Source organism: Meriones unguiculatus, chromosome 10 (assembly GCF_030254825.1).
Source record: "Meriones unguiculatus strain TT.TT164.6M chromosome 10, Bangor_MerUng_6.1, whole genome shotgun sequence".
In the NCBI taxonomy this organism is placed as follows: Eukaryota; Metazoa; Chordata; class Mammalia; order Rodentia; family Muridae; genus Meriones; species Meriones unguiculatus.
In genome coordinates, this window is record NC_083358.1 from 52,150,999 (window position 1) to 52,168,207 (window position 17,209).

The following is a 17,209-nucleotide window of genomic DNA, read 5'->3' on the forward strand; positions in this document are numbered from 1 at the left end:
AAAGAGTAAATGTGAACTGGAAAATGGAACAGAGGTGGAGAGAGAGAGACAGAGACAAAGACAGAGAGACAGAGACAGAGGAGGGGATGATATTCTCCTGCATAAAGAGGATCCCAGACACTGTCCAGCTAGGACAGGAAGTAGAGGACGTTGTTAGTATGCTACTGAAAGGGGCTAGAAGGATATCTAAGCTCAGATGTGGGGTGGGGATAAAAACAGGAATGAAATTTGGTTTCCTGGGCTGGTTATCAGGATACCACTCATAGTCAACACAGTATGAACTAATAGACTGGGAATACCATTAAGAGACACTTTCAAAAACTCTGTCAGAGCTAAAGCAAAGAGTGTCTCTATGAACCCAATTACGGGCAAATAGAGCAAAGAGTGGGGGGAATTCCTTTTGTTATGGGTTCATTAGCATTTAATTTGCTTTCAAATGCATATAGCATTTTAATCCAAAATTTAAAAATTAAACCGAATATGAGGTTGGGGTTGGTTATGTATTCAAATAGATTTGTGGAGCAGCTGTGTTTTTCTGAGTGGTTCTGCAGCCACCTGAAGGTTCCTTTTCCTCCCAGTCTCACACTCAGCAGAGTCGAAAGCCCTCCCAGCCATCTTTGTAAGCTGAAGTTCTTGTACAGCCAGACGGTGGCGCCACAATCAACCGAATTCCTGCTGTTCTGTGAAAATACTGACAAGCGGAAGCCAAAGGTGCTGAGCAACCTCCCCCGTGCTGAAAGGCAAAACAAGTTTCCGAGGGCCGGCTGCACAGCGTCTGAAGCCTAGCTTTCGTCTGGTTTGGTATTTCAGGAATCCATAGTGTTTCTCCCGGTCCTTTTGGTTGGGCATGGCTGAAACATAAACAACCGGATTCTTCAGGTTCGACGCCACCTCTCAAAACACAGGCTCTGTGTATGCACAGTTATGCCGATTCTCTTTTACCTGAGGATCCAAGGACCCCTGCAAGGCTGTCATGACACGAACCAGTTGCCTGTGCGTTTGCCACTGACTCTTCCTGAGGTGCAGGCCCTGCGTTCCGGCACACAGGGTGGGTACACACAGGGTGCACAGCTCTTTACTGCCTTACTTCACTGCAGACGTTTTCATCAGCCAGTCCTAGGCTGAACATCGCATGTGGGTCCATTTTATTGCGTCTACCGTGCTGGGGTGTGTGTGTGTGTGTGTGTGTGTGTATGTGTGTAGTGTGTGGTGTAGTGTGTGTGATGTGATGTGTGTGTGTGTGTGTGTGTGTGGTGTGTGCAGTGTGTGTGATGTGGTGTGTGTGTGTGTGTGTGTGTGTGGTATGGGGTGTGTGTGTAGCATGTGTGGTATAGTGTGTGGTGTGTGTGTGACGTGGTGTGTGTGTGTGTGCATGTGTGGTATGGGGTGTGTGTGTGTGGTGTGTGTGTGTGTGTGTGTGTGTGTGTGTGTGTGTGAAGACAGGGTTCCTAACTGGCCTGGAGCTCACTGAGCAGGCTGGCTGGTGAGGCCTGGTGATCTGCCTGGCCTGACACTGCAGCCCTGGATCACGAGCCTGGCCCTGAGACCGGCCTTTTTAACATGTGCTGATAGACTGAGCTCAGACCCACATGCCCACACAGCAGGCACTCTACTAATTACGTCATGGCCCTGGCCCTGCCATGGAGGGCAGGAGTCAGCCAGCTCTCACCGTCCACCATGTGGGTTCCAGGACCTGAACTCAGGAGGCCAAGTGTGGCCCCAAGTACCCACTAAGCCATTTCTCTGGCCCAACTTGACTTCTGGAGTTAATAGCATATCAGGCATACTTCCATGCCCAAAACACACCTGTACACCGTAACTTGAAATTTTAATGATATTTCATTGTATAATCATGTTATAGCCCATTTAATCAAGCTCTTTTGACATGTTTACCATATTTTACACATAGGGTGTCTTGCCTCAGTACATAGCTGTATATCACGGGCATGCAGTGCCTGTGGAGGCCAGAAGAGGGCGATGGATCTCCTGGAACTGGAGCTAAAGGGCTCCACGTGGGAGCTGGGAATTGAACCTTGGTCCTCTGGAAGATCAGCCAGCGTTCTTAAACACTCTGCTACTTCTTTGGTCCCCTACCCAAAATTTAATATTAAGTAAAGTTTGATTTTCTGTAAGTATTTTCACTTACCATAGACTATAAGCATAATTTAAAATAACTTTTTGTTGAATTTTTAAACTGGTGCACATTTGTTACGATCCAGGGGATCTGTCTTAGCTAGGGTTACTGTCACTGTGATGAAACACTATGACCAAAGCAATTTGGGGGAAGAGGGGTTATCCACCTCACCCTCCCATGTCAGTTAAGCACCAAAGGACTTCAGGACAGGAACTCAAGCAGGACAGGAACTGGAGGCAGGAGCTGATGCAGAGGCCATGGAGGGTGCTGCTCACTGGCATGTTCCTCAGGGCTTGCTCAGTAGGTTTTCTGTAGAACGCAGGACCACAGCCCAGGAATGGCAACCACCCACAAGTGGCCTGGGCTCTCCTATGTCAATCACGAGTTAAGAAAATTCCCTACAGACTTGCCTACAGCTAGGTCTTATGGAGGGATTTTCTCGGCTGAGGCCGCTCCTCTCTGATGACTCTGCATGTGGCAAGCTGACACAAAACTGGCCAGTATAGGATCCAATGACATCTTCTGCTCTCATAGGTATCATGGTATCCATATGAACATGTTTACACACACACACGCAAACATGCAAACACACACAAATATTAATACACATTTAAAAGCTACTGAAAGGCTTAAATATATTGATATAGGTTTAAGGTTCAGAAAGAAAAAATATAAGTTTATTATATAATAATTTTGTAGGGAATTGGAAATGTAATCTTATTATCTAACAAAGTATTTTGAAATAATTGGTTTTGAAGTTGGGAAAAATGTTTGACTTGTGCTTCATCCTACTTATACAAAATATAAGTTCCTGCTAAGATGGAAATTTAAGTATATAAAAGGAAATTGTGACAAGGACTATGGAAACACGAGCAAATGATATTCTCAGGATCATAACACAAACGCAACTAAAAGGAAATGTGACCAGAAATGGCTAGTGCAGCCGTGCACGCTTTCCTCAATGTGCCCTTTCGATTTTATCAAATGGATGAACCAGGACTGCCATTCACATGCTGTTGAAATCTGCTCCATTTCAAGTTCATTTTATCAGACCTTTGCATGAATAGTCTGGTTGTTAAGCAAGAATTGCCTCTGGACAGCCTTCATATACTGCAATTGGAGGTGCCTCCTCAGGGCGCCTCTCCTGCACCGCTGTCACACCTGTTAAAGACAGCCTGTTTCAAAGTAACTGAGGAGTTGGAGATTTCTGTGGTTTTTTTTCTTTTGTCTGTCTATCTATCTATCTATCTATCTGTCTATCTATCTATCTATCTATCTATTTTAGCACCTGATTCGTTCTTTGCCATCACAGTGTAAACGTCTCAGGGTTTTTGTTTGTTTGATTGCTTGTTTTGTTTTAGTTTTCTAAGGTTAAAATATAACTATATTCTGGATTCACATTTAGTTCATGCCTGTGTTGCACAGAGGCCTCTTGGAGGAGAACCTTTCCCCGAATCTGCCCTGCTATGACTCCCTCTCTGCCCTCCACACCTCTGGGTTAGCCCCTTACCCCATGGGCTCTTCAGCTCTTGTTGAACGCCTGTCTTTTTTTTTTTTTACATTTTTTTCTTTATTAATTACACTTTATTCCCTTTGTATCCCCCCTCTTGTTCCCTCCCTCCTCCTGTCCCAATCCCTTCCTTCCTCCACCCTCTGCATGCATGCCCCTCCCCAAGTCCACTGATAGGGGAGGGAGGTCTTCTTTTCCTTCCTTCTGATCCTAGTCAATTAGGTCTCATCAGGAGTGGCTGCATTGTCTTCTTCTGTGGCCTGGTAATGCGGCTTCCCCCTCAGGGGGAGGTAATTAAAGAGCAGGCCAATTAGTTCATGTCAGAGACAGTCCCTGTTCCTATTACAATGGAACCCACTTGGATACTGAACTGCCATGGGCTACATCTGTGCAGAGGTCTTAGGTTATTTCCATGAATGGTGCTTGGTTAGAGTATCAGTCTCAGGAAAGACCCCTGTGCTCAGATTTTTTGGTTCTGTTGCTCTCCTTGTGGAGTTCCTGTCCTCTCCAGATCTTACTCTTTCCCACTTCTTTCCTAAGATTCCCTGCACTCTGCCTAAAGGTTGCCCATAAGTCTTAGCATCTACATTGATAGTCTGCAGGGGAGAGCCTTTCAGAGGTCCTCTGTGTCAGGCTCCTGACTTGTTCCCTCTTTTCTTCTTCTTCTGATGTCCAGCCTCTTTGCCTTTCTTGATAGGAATTGAGCATTTTATCAAGAGTCCTCCCTCTTGATTAGTTTCTTTAGGTGTACAGATTTTAGTAGGTTTATCCTATATTATATGTCTATCTGAGTGAGTATATACCGTGTGTGTCTTTCTGCTTCTGAGACAGCTCACTCAGGATGATCCTTTCCAGTTCCCACCATTTACCTGCAAATTCATGATTTCCTTGTTTTTTATTGCTGAGTAATATTCCATTGTGTAGATATACCACAATTTGTGCATCCATTCTTCATTCAGTTGAGGGGCATCTGGGCTGTTTCCAGCTTCTGGCTATTACAAATAAGGCTACTACAAACATGGTTGAGCAAATGTCCTTATTGTGTACTTGAGAATCTTTTGGATATGTGCCTAGGAGTGGTATGGCTGGATCTTGAGGAAGTGCTATTTCTAGTTGTCTGAGAAAGCACCAGAGAAAGGGGTAAAAGTTTTCTAAAAATGTGAGCCATGGTTGTGTGTGTCTACTTGATTTTAGATAAATAAACAGAAAGCTTGCTTTCAAAACCAGACATGTCTGCTCTGATCAACATTGGACATATTTTTTTTTCTGCTGTCAGGCACTGTCCACAGATGTCAAGATCATTGAAGCCCTAGGCACACTACAAAAGACAGAATGATTGTCGGTAAATGTTATGGCAGATAGCCCGACAGTGGTGCAGGCTGTTCAGTCACTGTTCAGTACCGTCCTACGGTAGCCCAGTCCAAAGGGCATGCACTAAATATGGCTGCCAGCCACTCCCTGGTTCCCACCCTTGCTTTACAATTTTATTCTTGTGGAGCAGAGTGGAGATGCAGAGTCTGAACCCCCCAAACCGCTTACAGCTTTCTGTAAGAGGAGACAGATGAAGCCTCCTGAATGAGGCTCAGCCCTGCTGTGAGGTCCCGTGGGGCCCATGTGTTTGTTCCGGCTTAGACAGTAACACCATGCAAACCACAGGTGGCCATACTCACTCGTTGGGGGTTCCCTTCTGACCACAAAACTGTCCCTCGCTGTCTGTTGGGTAGGCCACTCTCCTGGGGTCACCATGTGCCCAAGCTGCAGGAACAAGAAAGGACAATTCTCCATCAGCAACATCTGGCTGAAGGAAGTCTGATTTGCGAGATTGGAATTGCCACAGCAACGCTCACCCTTCCCCTCAGTCATAGAACATTATTGATTTTCTTCAAAGAGTAATTTCTTAATGAAAAGTAAAGTAAAATATGGATGAATTGGTCTGAAAGCACGTTTGTCTTCCCTCCAGATCATCTGGGTTGCAGCCAAAACATGAGGTAATGCACTTAGAAAATGACAGTTATTAAAATGAGGAGGAGAGGGCACAGACAAAAGCTCACTTGGAAAGGAAGATGCCTTTTCTAAAGCTCAAGCAGAAATGACTTCATCCCGAAGCAGATAAATTTACACCAAGCAGCATGATGTAATGCTTTGGGGGTAAACAGAAGTGAAAAATACTGAAAAATTCAACAGAGTGAACCGACTAGTTCTCTGATTTCACAGGACTTTCAAAAGATGAACAAGGGCTCAGCAGAGGCATCCCATAGTAAACACTGCCGAGAATCTGTCTGATAATCTCAGTGTCAGTACAAACACAGGCGCCCTGACTTGAGTATGATAAGGGCTCGGTTGTGTTTTCTGTAAAGATGCTGGGCTCTGCTTTACACAAACTCATCCCCTTTTGTGTTTGTTTTCACATGGATTATAAACATGGCCTGACAGCTAGACTACAAACCTTTAGTCAGCAGTATTTATCTCTAAATTAGCTAATGCTTGTTAATTCCAACTGGATTTTCTACCTCTTCAACTTTGAACAATGCAGTTTTTAAAAGTCTAGGCTGCGAATGAAAACACATCTTTGTCCTTTGCTTCTGATAACATGGCTCGGCCTTCTCCTTACCCACGCTTATTGGATCTGACAGTTCACCTTATAATTCAATCACCCTTATGCATGTGGCTGGTGTGACTTGAGATGATAAAAGGAAATCAATTTTCTGAATGAAAATTTGGAATAAGGAAGATTTTTTTTGTCAGTATTTTCCTCATCAGTCCAAGCTTTTTTGTGCAGTGTCTAAGTACCAGGAAGGTTTCCTTTGTCTACAAACAACAAATCAGCTTCCATCTTCAAATACTATCTTGTGAGATCAGGGTAGCTATCTGCCAGCATGTCTTCCTGTCCTTATTTTTTCAGAATAAAGAAAGTGAACTATAAATAGCTGTATAAATTATGCTCAAGTGCTCAGTGCTCAGCTGGACGCTTAATGCACTGTTTCTATGCCTCAGTTTGTCACATGTTGGCTAAGCCTAAAAGAGAGATCCAGTTTTTTCCAGCTCTAGGTCTTAGTGTCTCTTTTAGCTTCACCCTAAAATGTTTTATCCTTTTCCCTAAATAATTATTAACTATGAATTAGGTATATGAATCCTTTTTAACATAATTTTCTTTATTCTTAAGAAGACACATTAAATATACGTAAAGCAACGCGATTGCACCCACCCCAGCTTCCCCTCCAGCTCTCCCCATATCACCTAACATATTTCTCTTCATCCAGTTAGCCTTGCTCATCTGTGCGTGGTGTGGAGATATTCTTTGGAGTACAGGCAACAAGTTGCCACACCCTTTAAAAAAAGATTCTCTCTTCCCCAGTAATTGCAGATGGCCAAAAGCTGTCCAGTAAGGAGTGGGGCCGGAGAGTCACCCCCATGCTTAGGTATCTATTTATTATCTATTACCCAGATCAATTTGTTCACCTATTTTGAGCCTCAACTTTCTAACTAGCCACTGAAACACAAACCTAATGGTCTCAAAATGCACGGACTATTGAGACTGCAAGGGAAGATAATGAAGGTGGACCACTGTGAGCCCTCAGAACCCACTGTGGTTTCAGTAATGTTAGGTCGTTCTTCAATGTCTCCAAAAACAAGAACTGACACTGGACTTTGATGCATGCGCTGTTTCTGGGGTCACCTAGAAGCTTCCACAGCTGCAGTGGTGCTCTCGATCCAGGAAATATTTAAGACAACAAAGGAGACAGTATTAAGCGGGACACGGTAGCAGGCAGCTGTGGTCACCTGAGAACGCCTGTGACCCCCTGGACATGCGTGGAGAGCCATTGTACTTACTCCCCACACACTGTAAACTGTAAACACATGCCAGTGGGTTGAGGGGAAGTGTGGCCTCCCTTCAGAAGTAGCTGTCATGAGCATGAGTTCTTTTTCCTTTTACATCATCAATCACTAATTAAGGACTCTACTAAGTGACAGCCGTATGTGGGAGTCAGAGGCCATCTCTGGGATGAATGCACACCGGAGTTCTCAAAGAGAGTGGAAAGGGGAGAACAAAGTTTACAGAGGGCTCAGTGGAGACATTAGACCTGAGAGACTTTTTGAAATATGATTAGGATTTCAACGTGGCATCGAGAGTGGGCAGGGATGGCAACCAAAAGGACTGTGTGATAATAAAAGCTTCATCTGCATGTACATCTGTATGTATGTATCTGCATGTGTATCTGTATGTATGTATAAGTATATATCTATATATCATCTGTATTTATCTGCATGTATACCTATATGTATGTTGGGTATATGTCTATATGTCATATGTATTTATCTGTATGTATATCTATAATAGAATCTATTGTCTGCTTGTGATGGATGAAGGGGTCTCTGCTATTCTAGGGACCCTATGTGACTCATGCATCTCACAGTAACTCTGAGAGGCTGTCATCCTTTAATCTAATTTTATATTATAGCTTATTTCCCAAAGTTACAAATCTTTTAAGTTATACATCTTTTCAGTGACGTAACCAGAGCTTAATGGTGCTTCATGAGGTTTTACCCAGCAGACTATCATGGCAAGGAAGTCAAAAGAGATTAAATAAATTGAAAATACTTCCACAATAAAAAAAATTTAGACACATTAAATATTAAAAATATTCCTTAATTAAGAAGTTTCAACAAATTAAATAATGACACCTCCTGCTAAGAATAGATGAGGAGAAAGCTTGTTTTGGTTTCATTTCTGCTGGGGAGAAAGGTTTGCTTTAGCTCACAGTTCCATGCAGTCACTGCAGAAAAGTCAAGGCAGGAACTGACCGGCTGCTCTCATCACATCCAGAGTCACCAGCAGAGAAAAGTGAACCTTTCTTGCTTGCTTGTGCCCAGCTCAATGTCTCCTCGCAGACAGAGCTCAGGACCCCTGAGTGGGTGACGGTCCTGCCCACTTTAAGGCTGGTTCTTCTCACATCAGTTGAGGTAAATGATCCTTCCCAGACCCATACAGTTCCCCGCCCAGACTCTTCAAAGCTGATTCCAAATTGTGCAAAGCTGATACTTATGGCTCCCAGGCAGACCTGGTTAACAGTAAGAACCGTGGTTGGGAAATGAAGCTCCTCCAGAGGTTCCTGTATCCCTGTGCAGATGTTCGGAGCTGAGGACCCTGGAAGGTGAGCGGCTCTTGAGGACTCTGAAGTCAGTGGGCTGACCCGCTGATAAAGCTGTCATTGGACAGCAATGTTGAAAGGAGGGAGGAACTTCAGGCAGGAAGGCAAATGTGAAGAAAGTGGGTCACTGGGGAAAGTGTTCTCAGTGGGCTCTGCCTTGTCCCTGGTCCTCTCATCTTCTCCCTGCTTCCCTTCCACCCTGAGGAGAGCATGCAGTGTTCCCACCTTGATGTCCAGCCTCACCTCAGGCCTATCAATGAACCCAGGACACAACACAAACTTTCCTGTTTTAAACACTCTCGAGTATTTGTCACAGTGATGAAGAGGGTAACCCCCACCCTGGGGATCAGCAATGGCTCAGGACAATGCTAGACCTGCCATGTAAGAAAGGAACTGACACAGGCAATCCAAAAGCTTTGGTCATTTGGAGAAAAGACCTTGTTCTTGCAGAGAGGTGAGGACGGGAGACAGAGCGGGAGCCTCAAGCATGCAGCAGCGAGAGAAGGAGATAAGGTGATAGGGGCCAGGAAGGAGCTCCGCTCTCCACCTCTGCTGCTGAGCCGTGACTGTGCTAACTGAGCAGCTCCTGTCTTCCCAACTCAGCTCTGGCGATGAAGCCAGGCCACAGATGGGTGCGTTTGAGCTGGAACACGGAGAGTTTGTGATCTAAGCTGCCAGAAAGAAAAGGAAAGGAGGCGTGCACCAGCAGAAGCCACGTTTGATGATGTTCAGAAAGTCAGGAGCGTCTGCTGGAGAAGTCACCTGTCCACTAAGAACTACAGATTGTTAGACCAGGCACAGGCTGTGAGTGGAAAATACATGGCTTGTGTTTTTTATATTTGAAGACAGGGTCTCATGTGATCGGATGACTACGAATGTAGTCAAGGTGATTCCGAGTGTCTATTTCTCCATTTCTACCCGAGTGCTGGGCTCAGAGGTGTGAAACACCATGCGAGTCTACGGAGTGCAGGGCATTGAGCCTGGCAAGCGTCCTATTGGCGAGTCACACCCTCGCCAATGCATACTTTAAACAGTACGGAAAACAAAAGAAGCTCTCCGTATTTTATCCTGGTTGCATTTGAAACGATACTTAAAATACATTATTATATCTCTAAAATAAATTCACTAATTTCTAGGGCTTTTGTTTCCTTCTCTTTTTGTTGTTGTTGGTTTTTGTTTTGTTTGTTTTATTTTTATAGAAAACACTCAAATGTGGAAAACTGGAGATTATACATGTCATTCAAGATGTCTCTCTGTCAGATCTGGTCTAGAAGATATCTTCACAAATGTGGGCTTCGGGTAAAAGGTGATGAGTATTGTTACATCATTGATCTAAGAAGTCACCCAGAAGCCTGTGGTACCAAGCACACTGCTGTTATATACTTTATAGCACATCCCTTTCAAAATCTGCCAATAACAGTCGCTAAGAAAATAACAGGTTTTCCAAAAGTTAATATGCAGTTAATGTGGGCTGAAGGAGGAAGAAGCAGTTTTCTTTAAGGGTCGGGCCTCAGTATGTCCACTGAACTCCAGCGGATGGCCTCATACTCATGAGCATCTGAAGAACACAAATTGGACTTGGAGTTATTTCTTTTTTAATGGACTTGAAGTTGGGAGGGGATGAGGGGTGGTCCTGAGAAGAGTCAGAAGAAAGAGTCAGGGTGAATATGATAAAAAATATGTTTACGAAATTCTCAATAATTAATAAAATGTTATACTTTAAAGTAGGCATAAGGCGCCCATGTAATGATAAATAGGAACTAATCAATAATCCAATGATACAAATACTGGCACACAGAAGATCACATGTGAAGCGGGAGGCAGAGGGAGGACATCTAAAGTCAGAACCTCTCCTCTGAGAGGTGCCTTACACTCTGAATGTGAAATGGACTTGAGACCTGCTTCAGGAAGCAGAACGTGAAGTACTGCTTCGTGGCCTTTAAGAGCGGGTCATAAAAGACACTGCGGCATTTGCTCCTTCAGCCCTAGGGAATGCCACCTGAGGATACCAGTCCCGTGGAAAAGCCCAGGTGAGGGGCTAATGTGCTTGGGATTCCCAGGGCTTTAGGACTGGGTGTTCCCAGCACTTGGGCTTGAAGCCACCCTGGACTACAAAACTTGGGCAACATGGTGAGTATCAGGCTAACCTGGGCTACATGGGGAGTATCAGACCAACCTGGGCTATGACACTGTAGAACCAACTAGGAGAAAGAGTGAGAGACAGTGTCAAGGGGCTCTGGCCTGTCCTCTGCTTGACTGCACTTTTTGAAGAATGAAAAGTCACTGTATCTTAGCGGGTAAGAATGTAGACTCCAGAATTAAACTGTCTGGGTTATGAAGGTGAATGACACCAACAGCAGTTTGCAGAGCAACTTAAACACACTTCAATCAGACATTTTGTTCCCTTCATTAGCCCACTGTTTTAGAAGTGTGTGTGTGTGTGTGTGTGTGTGTTCGTGCACATGCTCATGCATGGGAGGCTGGAAATCAACCTTCCTTGTTATTCCTCAGGTGCTTTCCTTTTTTTTTTTTTTTTTTCTTTTTTGGGATGGGGTCTCTTTCACTTGGAACTCAGCAATTCTGCTAAGCTGACTGTCCAGTGAGCTCTACAGATCCATCTGTCCCAGCATCCCTGGCTGGGGTTTCAGGTGTACATCACACACCCAGCTTTTTAAGTGGCTTCTGGGGGAAGGATTTCCATCCTTATGCATACACAGTGATCACCTAACACATGGTAGCAACTCACCAGCTCCTAGAAATAACTTTAAAGAACCATGTCAGCTGCACCTGAGGCATACTTATATGATGTGTGTATGTGGATGATAGAGAGAAAGAAAGAGAGAGAGTGGGAAGGAGAGAGAGGGGAGGGAGAGAAGCCGCACATTTGTATATTCTGCTGAGGTAGCTCACAAAGAATGGCAAAAGTTGGCAAGGGACAGGTGACAGCCTTATTTGGGCAATGATCCTATCACTCATCCCAGGAGCTGTCCATCCCTGAACATTGAGGAGAATGTGAGGCCCTAGCTAGCTTCCCCCCTCCTTTTCAGATGTTTCCAAGCACGCTTCAGTTGTGCTCTTGGGTTGAGTGGAGAAGTAGCAGCCATCGCAAAGTCCTGGGCCAGGGCAGAAATGATCAGACCTGATTGCTTACCCTGACACTTAGTCTGTTAGGGGCAGCTAAGGCATTCTTTAAGCACCTGGTGGATGGGGATGTTGGCTCTCCAATCACCAGCGTGTACCCCTTAAAGGCCCCTCAACTGTTTCAATGTGTGAGGAACAGGCCTGCCAAATTGTGCTTATGGCTTTCTGACACAAGCAATTTACAAATGCAATGAAGCAGATAATAGGACACATGAAGCTGTATCTGAAGATCCGTGTTGGTGACAGCACTGTTATAGAAACGCCCTGGGACGCAGCCCTGTCTCCAGGTGCCTGGGTTAGAAAAATGTTTGTTATTTCACAGGTGGCCTCTTTCACCCAGTGGTGAATTTAGGGTCATGTCCTTGAGTGCAAGCCAGTCCCTCTTATGCTGACAACACTTCAAAAAGTCTGGAAAGCACAGATGTGCACAGTAAAACCCAGCAAAGGTCAGACTCACTCAGTACCAAAGACAAGCTCAAATCTCAGTCAGACCAAACATTTCCTTTTTAAACTGAAGACTTCTGAAACAAGTGTGACTGTATGCTTTAGTGTGCTTTAGTGGACATGTCTGCATTCGGAAAGAAAGCAAAAGGATATTTAACACTGGCCTGTGTCATCTTCTGGAGTACAATACACTTCTCATTAACAAAAAGGTGATACAACCATTCTCAAAATGATGGAAATGATTTTTTTTAAATGTGCTTCTTAATTGAAGAAATTATGTTACTTTTGGTAAAACAATGTTTCTTAGCCATAATTTGACATGGGTCCACTGTGGTTTAAAAGTCAGCAGGAAGCAGGAGGTGGTCCTTGTGGCCAGCTCCCTCTAGCAGTGGATATTTCAGTATACCTACTCCTAGGACAGAAGCTCGGGAAGCCTGGTGGAGTGCAGAAGTGACAAGTGTTAAGGAGAGTGTGGGAAAGGGGTCCCTTGTGTCTTGTAGGTGGGAATGTAAATTAGCTCAATTACCATGAAAAGTAGGTTGTTCAAGACACTGAAAAGAAAGTTTCCGGCAGTCCTCCTTCTGGGGAGACATCTGAGAACAAATGAAGAACGGCCTGCATTCCCATGTTGATTGCGGTGTTAGCACAATCTCCAAGTCATGCAGACCATCTGAGTATCCGTCCGCAGAAGGAGCAAGGAGAGAATGTACATGCACACACTGTCTGTCCTTATAAACTATCATTAAAAGAAGGAAATCCCGCTGCTTGGGACAACAAAGGTAAACTCAAAGGTGTTATGCTACCTGACATGCCAGGCACAGGAAAAGGGAACAGAGTCGCTTGATTTCGCTAATATGTGGACTCTAACTCAGAGAAGGAGGAGAGTTTGGGGCCTGCATGCATGAATGTCCCTCTTCCCTTCCCATCTTCTCAGCTGGTAAGGGCAGTTAGTGCAGGAAAATATCAAAAACCAAAAGAGACTTTGGGCTCCAACCTGGGGAACTTCCTAAGTAAATGTAATAATGGACTAACCTGCTCAACTAGAAAATGAAATGAAAATTTGTTGAATGTTAAAATTGTATTTTTATTTGTACAACTTAGCCCAGGGGTTACATAGAATAATTTGCATAACAAGAATTCCTTTTCTTTTCTAGTTGCTACAATAACTGAACAGCAAGAGCCAGTGAAGGAGGGCAGAGGGCCAGTATCATAAATGGTCACATGATCATTCAAGGACGCTTGGCCCCTTTTAGCCAGACTCCAATCCATCCCGGTCAGCAGAGGTTCCTCCCTCCCTCAGCTGAGCTGAGTGCCTTTCTCACATGCGAGTGTTACTCTTGCTGGCCACAGCCACACAACACACAAAGAACAGCATCTTCCCTGCTGATTGTTTTGTGAAAAACAGAAATGGCTCTTCTGTGGTATGATGGTTTGAGTGAGAAATGCTCCCCTAGGCTTTGGTATTTGAATTCCCAAGAGGAGGGTGCTGTTTGGGGAGGTTTGGGAGGTGCATTATCGCTGGAAGAAGCATGTCACTGGGGGAGGACCTTGAGAAGTGAAAACCTCACATCACTTCCAGTTTTCTCTCTGCCTAGGGCTTCTGTGAAGAGCTGTGTCCTCTCAGCTTCCCAGTACCATGCCTCACTTCTGCTGTGGACTCCCTTCCCCTCAGGAACCATAAGCCAAAATAAACTCCTCTGTATGTTTCCTTGAGTGTAATGTTGTATTGCAGCATCAGGAAATAACGAATCAACATGGCAACACTCCTGAAATGATCACAGCTAGAGGCGAATCTGTGAGGGCCCTGATGTAACAGAGACAGCCAGACACCACAGTGCTTCCATACCCCCACAGCAAAAGTGACCTCTCAAGAGAAGCCCCCATTCTCGCCTGAAGGACCGTTCTTAACACTTCCAGTCACCCCTGCCAACTGTATCCTCTCAGTCTCCTTACAGTCCAACATTAATACAGCAGTGAATAAGTTTCTATTTTTAAATCAAACCAACAAAGCCACATATAGTTGAGAGATAAAGTATGTGACTATTTAGTGACCTTTTTGAGTATTTGATGCTTGCAGTGGCATCAGGATTAATTTGTGAGAAATGGAGATCTTGAACAAAATGGTGGAATTCTTGTCTAGCTCCACAGAGGACTATGATGGACACTCCTCTGCAGAGCCTGTGAAGGACAGAGGTGGCTTTGGAAGCTCCCTGTAAGAACACAGAATGTTTCTTACAGAGAGAGTCAACCTGCTGTGGAGTTAGACCTTGCACGAAAAGGTTTTGCTCATAGCAGGAACCCTTTGTGTACTCCAACTTTAATAAGCCAGAGTATGGGTTGTAATAGAAACAGCACTGCAAATCACATTTAAAACAAATTTACTGCAGTTTAAACATCGAAATCACGTATGCACTGTCTAGTACTCTCCCCAGCACCACTGATGTGGTCGGGCATTGCTGCTTATCCCTCACAACTGGCCTGGAGAATCAGCGAGTGTTTCTATCCTCCCCAATGAGTAAACTGGTTAAAGAGTTGTTTCTATCCCACAGAAGAGTATAAGAACCCAGACCTCCTGGCTCCAAAACCTCCTCCTCTAATGCAACATATTTCAATTCTATGACAGTAAGTAAAAATAACCAAGTATTTATGTAGACTAGAAAAATGTGTCCTGAAGTTAGACAGGTTAATTTACCACTTGCATATGAAAATATTTTATAATATTCAACCTATAGGTCATACTCAATCTGTACTAATGCTTAGAAGTTCCAAAGTTAAAATACCTAGGAACAAGAGGGATGTTTTGTGAGCCTTCTAAGAACATATTCATTCTTGTGTTAATGCCTTCTCCCTATTTTCCTGTTCTGAATTTTGAATTCTCCAATTCTGTGTATTTGCATGGTGCTATGGAGATTAACTTGAGGGAGTTACTTTTCATTACCATCCTCAGCACTCTTCTCTTACCAAAGGCTACAAGTGAAGACCAAAAGGATTTACACTGCTCTGTGATATTGTGCAAGTCTCTTTCCACGTTAACCACATGTCAAGAATTATTGGTGCTAGAAGCTAATATCTGCTTTCCTTGGCTCTCACCCTAACAATGACAAATTAAATTTTCTCAAGTCAATAACCAGAAGACACAGTCTATACCTCTTGGTGGAACTGTCTAATATATGGACTACAATTGTAAAACCCTTTAAGAAAAAGTATATAATGTTTTCTTTGTTTTGTTTTTGTGCTGCTTTCTCTAAAATAATCTTGTGTGTTTGTCTTCTTTGTTTTCATGTTCTATAAGAATTTTTAACCTAACAGCAAAAAAAAAAACAGTGACTCTTCCTTGGTAGGCAAAGAGGATGGGATTCAATTTAAACAATGAATTACCCAGTGAAATTCAGAATCACTGTCTCTTCTCTCTGGCTTGCTTTTGAATAAACAAGTTTGTAGATTGCCTAAACAAATCTAGCTCCTAATTCTTATATCAGACAACAGCAATGATACAATTTGATAGAATTAAAATGTAGAAATTATTAAATTATTAATTATTAAATTATTAAAGAAGAAACGAGAAGCCTTTCCTTCCATCTTTGCTGCTGTCTTACCTAAGTAACTGAGCTTGTATTTGGCTTGTATTTGTTTTGTGTTCATCTTGTATCTGCTACCAAAAAAGTCCACAGAAGATAACGGTCAAGCAGAAAAATGCTCGTGTTTAAAATGAGAAACCAGCTTGCTCAACTCAGTAGAAAATGGTAAATATTGTCTGTAGTTGGGGTTACTTACCCGTGAGTCCTAACAGAACGTAGCCAATAACAAACAGCATGAAGACCATACAGCACAGAACATCCGTACAACTCCTGAAGACAAAAGGAATGAAGAATTAAAAAGCATCCTGAGTGACTCATCCAACCACACAAAAAAGTAGAGAAAGAAAGATAATAACTGTAAGCCCCATGGAGCCAGTAATTCTGAAAGGCCAGAGAGACATATCTGTACAATCAAAGTGGAACTGGGGGAGTGAGGGGTTCACTTGTGAAACATTCTTAGAGATTATCACACTCCAAAATCAAGCAGATTATTTTTCTTTTCAAATCAGGTCTGAATGGAAAAAACCCAAAAGGCTCATTAGTAAAACTGACAGGCCAGGAGGAAAAAGTCAAAAACCCCAAGGCCGAAGCCTTGCTAGTTCACCCTAGTATCTGGCTCCTGACTCTTTACTGGTAAAATAGAATGGTTGGGATTTTCATTGTTGTTTATAACAACACTTAGCACCCAATGTGGGGTGCCATTTGTTGGCATTAGTCAAATGCCAGAGGACCAGAGCATAGAGAGTATGGAGATGAGAGAAAGAACAAGGCTGCTCCTGCTTCCCCCTTGCTGATCCTACTTGCTATTGTGAGACAAGAAGGTGGAGATCTCCTGAAATGAGGACTGGACTGGCTCCAAGGAACCCTATGACCCTGACCAGCAGGAAGCAGCTAAGAGAACTGCGCCCCCTCTCTTACTAACCCTTTCTCTCTCCTACCTGGAGTGTTGGAAGGGATTGGGGTGGAGTAGGGAGAAAAAGATAAAAGGAATGTAAATAAAAGATGTAAAAAAAAATGTAAATAAAATTGGCTGTATTGTCTTCTTCTGTGGCCTGGTAAGGCTGCTCCCCCCTCAGGGGGATGTGATCAAAGAACAGGCCAATCAGTTCATGTTAGAAGCAGTCTCTGTTCCCATTAGTATGGAACCCACTTGGACACTGGACTGCCATGGGCTACATCTGTGCAAGGGTCCTAGGTTATCTCCATGCCTGGTACTTGGTTGGAGTATGAGTCTCTGGGAAGACCCCTGTGC

At 43.7% G+C, this 17,209-nt stretch overlaps 1 protein-coding gene across 6 annotated transcripts in view; it reads right to left on the minus strand.

The window, feature by feature from the left end:
- Slc44a5 (solute carrier family 44 member 5) overlaps positions 1 to 17,209 on the minus strand; it is a 264,702-nt gene that overhangs the window by 43,529 nt on the left and 203,964 nt on the right. For all 6 annotated transcript variants that reach the window (XM_060392462.1, XM_060392460.1, XM_060392459.1 and 3 more), the window contains 2 exons: positions 16,154 to 16,227; positions 5,315 to 5,399 (listed from right to left, as the gene is read on the minus strand). In XM_060392462.1, the coding sequence (XP_060248445.1) occupies positions 5,315 to 5,399; positions 16,154 to 16,227 (159 nt within the window). The remainder of the gene's footprint in view (positions 1 to 5,314; positions 5,400 to 16,153; positions 16,228 to 17,209) is intronic.